This window comes from Echiichthys vipera (assembly GCF_963691815.1).
Source record: "Echiichthys vipera genome assembly, chromosome: 1".
Classification (NCBI taxonomy): domain Eukaryota; kingdom Metazoa; phylum Chordata; class Actinopteri; order Perciformes; family Trachinidae; genus Echiichthys; species Echiichthys vipera.
The window spans coordinates 26,906,472-26,918,909 of NC_139826.1; the positions used below are offsets into that span (position 1 = coordinate 26,906,472).

At 37.6% G+C, this 12,438-nt stretch overlaps 1 protein-coding gene across 1 annotated transcript; it reads left to right on the forward strand.

The window, feature by feature from the left end:
* Positions 1 to 881: 881 nt before the first annotated feature.
* On the forward strand, positions 882 to 11,939 carry dhodh (dihydroorotate dehydrogenase). Its single transcript, XM_083919227.1, has 9 exons — positions 882 to 981; positions 2,760 to 2,972; positions 3,924 to 4,123; positions 5,676 to 5,758; positions 6,470 to 6,657; positions 7,957 to 8,070; positions 9,754 to 9,907; positions 9,995 to 10,154; positions 11,270 to 11,939. Exons 1-9 carry the CDS (start codon positions 964 to 966, stop codon positions 11,340 to 11,342), a joined length of 1,203 nt encoding a protein of 400 aa, XP_083775353.1. The 5' UTR covers positions 882 to 963; the 3' UTR covers positions 11,343 to 11,939.
* Positions 11,940 to 12,438: the final 499 nt, after the last annotated feature.

Genomic DNA, 12,438 nt, shown 5'->3' on the forward strand with positions numbered 1-12,438 from the left:
GTCTAAAGACATAGAAAACACAGAAAGAGTACATTAAATTAAAGAAATGTACACACATATTTTAGGAATTACAACTATATAAGAAGAAGAATTTGAAGTTGTAAATATAGTATAGTAAATATATAAAATGTAAAAATAAAATATCGTAATTCTTATGTAATCCTGCCTTTTTTTCTCCTCTTGAGAATCGCCTTAACTCAGCTTTTTTTTTTTTAATAATTTAAATGTACAAAAATACAAGGTATACAATGAACAGCACATTGGTGACATAAATTATTTCAATCTCAATGTGCAATAGTAATATTTTCCTCTGTGCCTTAGTGTGAATCTAAAATATTTAATTGTTATTCTTACTTTTGTGTTTATATTGTTCATATTTTTTCTATATTTACTACAATTTATTGTTTCTTATTGATGTTTCTTCTATGTTTGCTAGTCACTTTGCTGCTGTAAAAAGGAAATTCCTCCTTTGTGGGACTAATAAAGAAAAATCTTATCTTATAATTAATAAATAACTAAAAGAGAGTACAAAAAAGACAGTTAGATAACTAAAAATAAATAAAATATAAAAAAATAGATAGTTCAAACAGGGTGAAACATTTCATAATGACTCAGTAAGTAATGACTCTTTTTTGTTATTTACCAAGATCAGAGAACAAAAAGGTCAGTTCAGGGAGGAAATGAGCAAATTTAGATACAGATTTTGCGATTTTTTGTTTGTGAATAAAGAATATTGCGGATAGGATAACAAAATTCATCAGGTGTTTGAGAGTATTATCTTCTGGATTAACATAGTAGCAAATAACATCCACCTTAACTCAACTGAGGCCAACATCTCCACTTTAACACAGCGGGGTGGAAATATCGCGAGAGGACGTGGAGGAAGCTGTTACCGCATGTGGTTTGTGTAACACGTTAGGAGCTGCATCCAGTGCCCTTTAATGCAATGACAGGACTGCGTCCATGGCGGGACATCTGAAGGTAATTTCAGAGACAATCTAACATGCCTGTTTGTGTGTACGAGAGTCTGATCATTTGAAACGTCGCCATGAAACTCGCCGGGACAGTTCCCGTTTGTTAGCTCCGCCTAAAGTCACATTGAACCGGGAAACACTGCAGGTTAGCTTCGCTGTGTCTTTGCACACAGAAACATGCAGTGGACGTGTCTTTGTAAACCTGTTTTTGTAAGAAAACTGCACAAACACAGATGTTAAGGTATTTAGGAGTATGCTAAATTTAAAGTTCCTATTGAAAGAGACGTAACTAAACGACCTACTTTACTATGAGGGTTTTAACATTCAATACAATCACACTCCTCTCTGGTATTACATTTTAGATATCAGTAATATCATTTCTCCGAGTCCAAATTGGATTCTTACCAGTCAGAGTTATAATAAAACATATCCACAATGACATTCTTCCTATCTACAATTGTCATTTCAGATATCCACAACATACCTACTAGTACTAATTACGCCACTTTTGCCATACATGTGTATTTTGCTTTCAATTATAGATATCCACAATTACATTTTAGATATCTATAATGAACATTTTGGATATGTGTTATGTAAAAACTCCCATTTCAGATATACAATCCCAGTGTTACTAGTCATAATCTTAATCCCAGGATATCCATAATATGATTTTAACTATTCAAATTACAGTCTTTTTTGTGACGAAAAGAGAGCTGAGCCGGAGGGCAAAGCTCTCGATCTACCGGTCAATCTTCGTTCCTACCCTCACCTATGGTCATGAAAGCTGGGTCATGACTGAAAGAACGAGGTCGCGGGTACAAGCAGCCGAAATGGGTTTCCTCAGGAGGGTGGCTGGAGTCTCCCTTAGAGATAGGGTGAGAAGTTCAGCCATCTGTGAGGAACTCGGAGTAGAGCCGCTGCTCCTTAGCGTTGAAAGGAGCCAGTTGAGGTGGTTCGGGCATCTAGTAAGGATGCCCCCTGGGCACCTCCCTAGGGAGGTGTTCCAGGCACGTCCAGCTGGGAGGAGGCCTCGGGGAAGACCCAGGACCAGGTGGAGAGATTATATCTCTACACTGGCCTGGGAACGCCTCGGGATCCCCCAGTTAGAACTGGTTAATGTGGCCCGGGAAAGGGAAGTTTGGGGTCCCCTGCTAAAGCTGCTGCCCCCGCGACCCGACCCCGGATAAGCGGATGAAGATGAGATGAGATGAAATTACAGTCTGACTGGTAAAAATGTCTTTGCAGATATGTTATATTAGTAAGAATTTGTGTAGCTGTGGCACACACCACCAGCCGCTTTTTGATACTGAGTATTTAGGCAAAAAACTAGATAGATAGTGAAAATAAGTCTGTTTTCTTTAACTCTACTATCTACATGGGTTTCTGTATTACTTACATATCTAGGCTCAATATGACCTTGCTGATTGCGTGTAGCTTGCTTGTGATACATTTAACAGAGAGAGAGGGAAATTATATTAAACTGTATTATTCTGTTAACATCAGTGACCTTCTTGTTGAATCAGTACATCATTCAATTCATTACTGAGCCATGTGAATATAAAAAGTGTACACCCCCTTATGAAATTGTAGGTTTTTGAAATGTAATGGGAAAAAAAACTCACAACGTAAATGTCAGGCTTTAATGTGGTCCTTGAACAAACAAAAATCCAGAGAAAAAAACAAGTTGTTAATGATGACGGACATTTTTAAATAAATAAAACAACAACACCTTATCTTTGAAGACACAGTTTTATGTGTTTATTTTTATGCTCTTGTCAACAGAAGCAGTTAAAAGACGCGGTGAAGATCATCAGCTCAGGTAGCCTTCTGTTCGCCTCCTACCTCACTGCCGTTGGAGATGAGCGTTTCTATGCCAATCAGCTGATGCCCCTGCTGCAGAGGGTTGTGGGGGCAGAGACGGCACATGTGTTGGCAGTGAGGATGATTGGTCTGGGTCTGGTTCCTCTGAACCGCTACCAGGACCCTGTGTCATTGGTAAGCTTATAACCTCCCTTCTGCTTATCTTTCCAATGATCCCAGACACTGGAAGACTTCCATTGTTACTACGCAGTCTGGAAAAGTATGGAATTTAATTTGAGTCATTTCCAGGTCTGGATAAGTTTGGAAAAAAGGGAAAAGAGTTTGGAAAAATGTTTGTGTTGTTTCCAGACTATTATCTCACCCTCTAAAATAAAATATATTAATATATACAAATCAAAACAAGTTTACTAACCGAACACAGATGACCTGTATATGAAACTAATCAAGCTGGATGTAGAATGGTGACAAGTTACCATGGTTACCGTGCAACTGCGACTCTTGCTTATCGATTTTTTTTTACGTGTCTACATTTTATTCATGATTGAATTTTATTTATTTAAGAAAGCAAAAGGAGGTAAGGAGCTATTGTTACTAGTTTAGCTCACAATCTGAACTGGGAACCTCACGCAGAACAGATCTTTTTTGAGGTCGCCTCTTTATTTACAGTATGTGTACTCCATCTAAAGCAATGAAGCAATTACTTGTGTTTTCTTTTGTGGTTCCTGGTTAATTGTTCATCCCTACTGTTACTGTCTGTAGGGGTTTCAGGTTCACAGTTATTTAATTACACTCTTTAGGCATTTAGCTTAAATAAAATGTTGTGCATTGAACATGTCTCAGTTTGGAGTTCATTCACGTAAATGAGCTATATTACGTAGGTAACAGTGTCTTGTGATTACTTGGCAACATAATGGCATACATAGTCAGAATATAACATACGTGTTAAAATTTGGAACCATTTATTTACATAATAGGCATCTAACAAGTGGTATTCAGATGTTTTATATGGACTAAAAAAATCCTGTGAGAAGTCTGGAAATTTGAGTCTGGAAAAGTCTGGAAATTTAAAATAAAAAATTTGTAGGAGCCCTGGACTTTGATTTCTTTGTATTTTTGCATTTACAGGGAGTGAACGTCCTGGGATTAAAGTTCAAAAACCCTATTGGGATTGCGGCGGGCTTCGACAAGCATGGAGAGGCTGTAGACGGGTTGTACAAGGTGGGTTTTGGCTTTGTTGAAGTGGGCACAATCACTCCCAAACCTCAGGAGGGGAACCCCAAACCGCGTGTGTTTCGACTCACTACAGATCATGCAATTATTAACAGGTATGTTTTTGATATGCTTTTGTCATTGACATTGGGAAGCGTTATCTCAACTGAATGTACACAAGAACAGGGCTGGGCACTATGGCCAAAATCTTCGATCTCGATATAGGTCATTTCATATCTCAATAACCTTATATATCACGATATAGCATGTTTACAGTAATTTCATGAATAAATTATCTAAATGTAATAAACACACGGTAAAGCCTATTCTGTATACTACTGTGTGAATTAAATATTTAACAAATGAAAAGGTCTTTCTCATTTTATAAGGAACTTTAGTGTAAAATGAATATAACATCCGGACGCAAAACGTCATCCAAATTGCGTAAATATTATATATTCGGCCATTACTTTTTGACATTGCAAATAAACAATATAGAAAAATGTATACGATATAGCGCCATATTGCCCAGCCCTTATAGATATTTATACAACAACACTAACTAATAATGTTCAGTTTTTGTTGAAACTGTTTCAAAGAAGTGGTGAATCAAATATGTGAAGAGGCTGTGGTTTGTGCTGCTGTTCGATTGTACGTTATAATAAGAGTTGTTTTCAGGGCAGTTGTATGTGTAATGTAGTAAACTGGCATATACATATATCTTGTCAGTAAAAACACAAATGGAATAGAAAAGTCGTTTTAAAATAAGAATTTCCCATATTGAATTTATTTTAGTTACTAATTTTTTTCAATAATTTATATATTTCTGTTTTGATAATTTCAAATATGACCAAAACATAAATGTAATTTTACTAATAATAATCTCACAGTCATACAAAAGTTCAATATCCACACATGCCTGCCTTTCTTTTTTGCCGTCATATGTTTTTATAATAGAAATGTATTACTTTTTTTGATGTAACATCGTCATATGTTTTTATAATAGAAATGTATTACTTTTTTTGATGTAACATCTCACAAAGAGATAATTAAATGTATTTAACAGTGTAGGAGTCACATTATTCTAATTATGTTAAAATCCTTAAGACAGAAAACGAGGGCAGGAGACGGTGATGGAGCTGTTTATTGTTCTTTATCACATTTTTCTCTTTTTCTCAAAGAGATTATGCTGCCTACGGTTTTGTTTCCAAAGGCTTCACATTTATGTAGCTGTGAATTAGAGTTGCCTCTTTTTCTTTTAGGATTTAATTTGCAACACAGATTTGAATGAGCGAAATGAAGGAAAGCTTTATTTACCAGCTCTGAATTGCTTTTATTTCTGTTTTTATATACGTAGTGATGTGTGTGTGTGTGTGTGTGTGTGTGTGTGTGTGTGTGTGTGTGTGTGTGTGTGTGTGTGTGTGTGTGTGTGTGTGTGTGTGTGTGTGTGTGTGTGTGTGTGTGTGTGTGTGTGTGTGTGTGTGTGTGTGTGTGTGTGTGTGTGTGTGTGTGTGTGTGTGTGTGTGTGTGTGTGTGTGTGTGTGTGTGTGTGTGTGTGTGTGTGTGTGTGTGTGTGTGTGTGTGTGTGTGTGTGTGTGTGTGTGTGTGTGTGTGTGTGTGTGTGCGTGTGTGCGTGTGTGTGTGTGCGTGCGTGCGTGCTCTCACCAGGTATGGATTCAACAGTTGTGGTTTGGAAGAAGCACAACAGAGATTGAAGGCCAGGCAAGACACACAGCAACAGCAGAGTAAAGGTAATCAGACACTGACTTTTCATCTCATATCAGTGGGAACATTTTCAGGTTCTGATTACACACAGTCACACATGCACATTCGGAAGCTGCCCACTACAACTACAGTTTGATCTGCTGACCACTGAGGTTGTTGACTGATGACCTTCTGTTCAGAAGTTCGCTTCTCACACCTTTGGGCCACCCACAACTGCCCCAATTGAAATTGCTTAGATGGGCAGAGCATGGCCAAGGCCATGCCTATCTCAGAATGTTAACAAAAGTGATAATTTATGTATTCACCCCATGATTCTGATCCACTCCAAAATGTAATGGGTTATCTTAGGTCCAAGTTTCATGAAAATCTGGTCGCTTGTTTTTCCATAATCCTGGTGACAAACAAACAAACCAAACCGAAAACAGAGAGCTCCTCCTTGACAGAGGTTATAAGTCTGATATTTGAAAAATGTTTTTGTCCTTTTCTTTTTTTTACTAGTCACTTTTGTAAAAGGGAAGCCAAATTCTAAAGTGGTTAACTACACTATTTTATTCTGTTTTAATTATCCTGGCCTTGTCCTTGTCTCATGTTTTATTGTCTGCTTTTTACCTGCTTACAGCTCATTTAGCGCATCAGCAGCCCCAGTTGAGTCATGTGTCTGATGATGTAGTCTGTGTTTGTGCTTGTTCTGTGTGTATGTGCGGTGTTTGCGTATGTGCGTGCATATTTGTTTATAGCTGGCCTTCCCCTGGGCATCAACCTGGGGAAGAACAAGCTGTCCCAGGACGCCGGGGCAGATTACTTGGAGGGGGTGAGAGTGCTGGGCCCGCTGGCTGACTACCTGGTGGTCAATGTCAGCAGTCCTAATACGCCAGGTCTCCGGGATCTACAGGGGAAGGCTGAGCTGCGCCAGCTCCTACAAACGGTAGGACTCTCTTAACATTCACTATATTACTGGGTTTGGACCCAACAGTGGTAAAAATGCAAACTTCAATCATCATTGGGCCTTAATGCTCAGCCTTTCTCCCTCAAAAATAATTAGACTTGTATTTAAACTACAAGTGAAATAAAAGTCATGCTCATATTCAGTAGATCTTAATCATAAAAATGTCTTAAATTACTTTAGACTTCTGACTCAGAAGTTGAAAGTTCCCAATTTCCATTTACAAGTCAATGCTGCATAACCGGCAGTGACGATCTCCACATGCGCACACCAACGGCTGTCTGCAGCGTCACTAACATGGCGGCCTATTTACATCTAGGGAGGGAATGTCGCCACAGATGCGGGTATTGTAATGCTCAGCAAAAAGGAAAGTACAAGTGCCTTTATTTATTGGGTCATATGATCAATCACCATTGTTTAAACTCGCTCTTTGATAGATGCTAACTTAAAAAACGATTAAATAGATGAGATTTTACTGCTTCTCTAAGGAAACATAAAAACTAGCCTCTGCTTGAAAACAAGAGAGAACTCCATAGAAAACACTAAAAGGGGAAGAACTATAAAATAAATCTTGGGTGGGCCCAGCTGGCTGGCAAACTTGAACTCCGGACAATCCTGCTGTGAATTTTACATTAATGACATTACTTTCTTTTTTTTTTTTTTCAAGTTGATCAGCTAATGCTATGTTGCATGGTTCAAAGAGTTACACCAAATCCACCTTCATGTCATGTTAAGTACCAGTGGAATCTATGGTTTCAGTATGATGCTGAGTGAAATAAAAACAAGATTTCTTAATTCCCCACCAAACAATCAAGGGAGGTTCACATCTAAAGGTTCCTGAATCAAACCAATGTGAGGAGGATACATTGTTTCAAGTTTATAACTGATCCACATTGTATTCACAAAGGCAAAACACAGTTTCTGAAACAGGAAAAGAGAAATTTCTTTTAACCATTTAAAGCGGTGCTTCCTGTGATTGATTGGAATTGTTTCATTTCACACCAGAAATCAAAGTGCCGTCCGAGACCACGCCTCAGAGGCGGAACTGGATTCATATCAAACCCATTCCCCAGAAGCATATCAGGGGTTAAAGGAATTTTTTTAAGTTAAATGTTTCTATTAAAGTGAAGCAACTACTGTATTATGTATTTTAGTTGTTGAGCCAATTGTCAAAAAAAATTCAGAGGCAGAATTTTATTTATATTTATCTATATTTCCAATAGTTGCAGCTCTCTGTGCCGCCTCGCCTGACGTACTCACATTCTCATACAATCTGCTCAGGTGTTGAAGGAGCGTGATGCCCTGCAGGGAGAACGCAAACCCCCGGTCCTGGTGAAGATTGCTCCTGACCTCACTGCCCAGGACAAACAAGACATCGCTGATGTTGTCACTGAGGTTGGAAAATTATTTGATTGATTTAAATTGATAGGAATGAAGGGTTTTAGAACAGTTTTATCATTGATTTAAAAGATGTTACTGATTTCTTCAAGCCTCAGATCATGAGACAAAGATTATATAATTAATATTATAGCATCTGTTAAAATAATGTCACTTTAGTGACATCTTTAGGTTTCTTCTTGCTTCAGGAGGTTTCTAGGTTGGCATTTTATTTTGCAACAATCTTATGGTGAATAAAATAATCATATACTTTCTTAAATGATACCCATAGCTGTTTAGTGATCAAATGTAAAGTTGTATACGTTTATTTTCTTAGTGCATCATCAGGTGTATGATGTTTACAATTTAGGGTCACTGTGGAGCTTTTCTACACGATTATGTAAGCCACAAGTGTTGTTTGCTGTTTAATATGTCAGCTGACTGTCTCAGCCTTTTACTTGGTGCTCTCTATTGAAACAATTAAAGTTTTAGACTTGCTATAACACTATTTACATTTAAAAAGATTTGGCTCTGCTTCCTCTCTGCACTGTTAACCTCATCACTACTTGAGTAGGGTTTATTCATTGATTTTAAAATATAGAATGGTTATTTTTTGTGCTCATTCGAGTGAGGATCAGACTCAAGATAATGGAAGAGACATTAAAGTGGAATGTCGGTATTTTTTAACCTGGACCCTATTTTCGCTGTAATGTAATAGAGAGGGGCAAGGACCGTCACTGTACTTCCATTAAAAGTGCTTATTTTTGCCATTTACAGGCTCAAATTCTTATTGGAAGGGTTTAACTACATTATGAGAGATGGAGAAGTTGCAGTTATCCTGCCATACTTTAGTGTTTAGCTACTGATGCAGGTGAGATAAGAAAAATGTGCTTTGGTAAACTTTGTTCTGCTCTTTGGCTGGCAGTATCCATCCCAGTCAAACGGCAGACTCTATGGTCTGCAAGTTGCAGTGTATCCGGAGGGTTAGGATCCATTTGTAGCACAACTAACCACAGCTTCAGCCTGTCTCATCCAAGAGGAACTCTGTGAAAGCTGTGTGAAGTGGAGCTCCTCGTTCTGTCGGCACAATTCAGAAATGCGCAAACAAGGACCATTGTTTTTTATTAGAAATATTTTAGGTAAAACAAAGCTACACTTCAAAATAACCTCTTCCTGCTGGCAAAAAGTCATTTCATGAGATTTCAGAACGAGATTTTAGAATGAGATTTCACTGTTAACTAACAATCGAGCCATTGGCCAGTCATTGGCAAAATCAAGCACTTTTATTCGATGTACATTGACGGTGTGTAGTTGCCCAGTTCAATAACATTGCAGCCCGGTTTGCAGTGGCCAGGCTGCAGCGCTCTCGATCAATACTGGACCATTTTTTTTAAAGTGTTGCCATTAGTCACTTAAACAGAAATGCATAAAGAAATATTCCAATAATAATCCAGTTTGAAAAATACCAAATTGCCCCTTTAAGGAGGGAAGAAAACTTTAAAAGACACTCTCAATCTTTTCATTTTATTACGGTTAGTTAGCTCATGCTTTTATCCAAAGCAAGTACATGTACAAACAAGTGAACAAGTCTTTCTCTTGCTGACACTGTACATTTCAAATCAAAGTCAGCTACATGCATCAGTTCTGCTCCTGTAGATGCATGCACACCACTTAACTTCCTGCTCTGCTTTGTGTTTGCAGCTGGGAGTGGATGGTTTAATGGTGTCTAACACCACTGTGTCCAGACCAGAGATGCTGCAGGATTCACATAAGTCTGAGGTTGGTGGACTGAGTGGCCAGCCTCTCAAAGACCTCTCCACTAGCACTGTGAGAGAGATGTACAATCTCACCAAAGGTACTTATTTACACGCTTCATACCCATTTTCCATGTCTAAACACCCCAGTATCAAAACAGTACATTTGATATGCATATTCTTTGCAGGTAAAGTACTCATAATCGGAATCGGTGGCGTGGCCAGTGGGCAGGATGCTATGGATAAGATCCGTGCTGGTGCATCACTCGTTCAGCTTTACACAGCGTTGACGTACCAGGGTCCGCCCATAGTGACAAAGATAAAACGAGAATTGGAACAACTTCTTAAGTGAGTGTCACTGTGAATGGGAATAAAAGGGTTTTCTTTTCATAAATTCAGGGTAAATCTGTTAGTGGAAGTTTAAGGTTATTTGGAATCAGAATCAGAAATACTTTAATAATCCCAGGGGGGAATTAGGGGTTTGTTCTAGGCCTGCTACTAACAATTATTTGATTAATCTGTAGATTATTTTCCCTGATTAGTTGTTTGGCCCAGGAATTTTCAGAAAATGTCCTTCAGTGTTTCCCAAAGTTCAATGCCATGTCCTCAAATGTCTTGCTTTGACCACAACTCAAAGATATTAGAAACCAGAAAATATTTACATTTAAGAAGCTGGAATCATAATTTGTTTCTTTTTTTTCTTTAAAAAATTCTTCAAAATCTCTAAATCGATGATCAAAATAGTCGGCCATTAATTTGATAGTTGACAACAAATCAATAAATCTTTGCAGCTCTAGTTCCTTGTTAATGATTTAATGATAACTGAATTATTACTAAATTTGTCTTGTATTTATTCCCTTCAAAATGAAAGTGAATGGGAATATTATTAGCATATACATTGTAATTTTTTAAATGATTTCCTGGTTCAGCTTTTATATACCATAAATGCTTCAGTGGAATGAATGAATGAATAGTTTATTTCGGTTTAAGAAAAAAGAATTATTTCACATACTAGAAATTAAATTTAGTCGTACTTGCGCACAGTTTTCTCCAAAACTATAACACCAAATTACTTTGAGTTATCGTAACTGATGCAAATGATAGCACAAGTTTTGTAAATAAGACCATAATAAACCATATTTATCTTTCAATGCTGTTGTTTTTCCAATATACGTTGTCTGAATAATATTTGTTGTTTGTATATCTGAAGTTTTGTAACGAAAATAATTTCCCCCTGGGATTATTTAAGTTTTTCTGATTCTGATTCTGAAAAAAGTTAACACTCCTGAGTTTTGGAATCACTCTAATCATACAATATTCATAGGAGTGCAACTCAGTGTGTAATGAAGCAGTACTCAAAGTACTTTTGATATTTTGTTTTGTCTTTCAACTCTTTCAAATGTCCTTTTAATTCTCAACACAAATATAATCTCATTCCTTACACATTGATTTTTCTTTTACAGAGAACAGGGTTTCAGTTGTGTATCAGAGGCAGTTGGAGCAGATCACAGGGGATCAGATGGGTGGTCTCAGTAGCAGAGCCTGCTAAAAGATGGTGAATGTTGACACAGACACCTGTAGCTGCCGTCTCCTCCAATCAGGCAACAGGATCCTCAACTACATCCCGGATGAGATGCGTTCTGGACTTGTAGCTGTTGAAACCATATTTTCGGTATTTGTGGTGAGCAAATGCTGGAGACAGCAAATCTCAGCTTCTCACCTTTTACTTGAACAGTATGACAATGGACATTATGTTTGTAACTTTATTTTAGACATTCATAATTTTACAGTGGAACAATATGCAGTGTTTCTCAAGTGCATACCGACACCACGGTGCAAACAAACTAACCTCAAAAACCTTTTTACAAACTATTTTCTTGTTAAGAAAATAGACATGATGTCATATGATAAACTAGCAAAACCTGTTTGTTATCCCCATTTTTAGGAATTGAGTGATGCAGAAGTTGAAACCTGTTATCAAATGTTGTCACTGTAATCTTTGCTGCCCGTCTAAAAAAGAAAGTCCCATCCCTAATGAAACTGTATATAAAAGATATTTGTTTGAGTTTCTGAGATGCCCAAGTAGAGTTAAACTTCTGTTATAGCATCATTGGTAACAGAAAAAATAAATGATGGTGCTGTTTAAAAATTCTGGGTATTCTGTGTCTAATGTGACAAAATTGCAAGACCTTTTAACTGGAACCTTTATTTATTTTTATTTTTTTATGAAATTGAATTATGACTTAAAGTGTGTAAAGTGACAGTCTGGTGTGTCATTCTGCCTACACCAGGCTGTCATTCTGGCATAGGGGGAAAAAACCCGCTCCAGCTTGTTTGTTTCTTGGATCTTGGTTGTAGCTATGCACACGGTGCCATGCAGAACAGATAGCAAGAGGCTGCTGATGCCAGGCTTCATCCCAGCACTGTACATACATTTGTATTTCTTAATCACAATAGTCAGTGACAGTGCTATTGCAAAATAGATAGTGGAAAGGAGCAGGCTTTATACCCACACTGTACATCCAGTAAGCCAGACTTGTACATTGACAGATCTCAAAATCTATTGATCCGATGAGACATTGACTTCAATGCTCCTCAGAGGTAGCCTTGCATCATCAAATGCGTATTACTC

Coding starts and splice junctions, on each gene's coding strand:
- dhodh (XM_083919227.1), top strand. Junction 2,973..3,923: donor ACCAGGACCCTGTGTCATTG/GTAAGCTTATAA, acceptor TTGCATTTACAG/GGAGTGAACGTCCTGGGATT. Junction 4,124..5,675: donor GATCATGCAATTATTAACAG/GTATGTTTTTGA, acceptor TGCTCTCACCAG/GTATGGATTCAACAGTTGTG.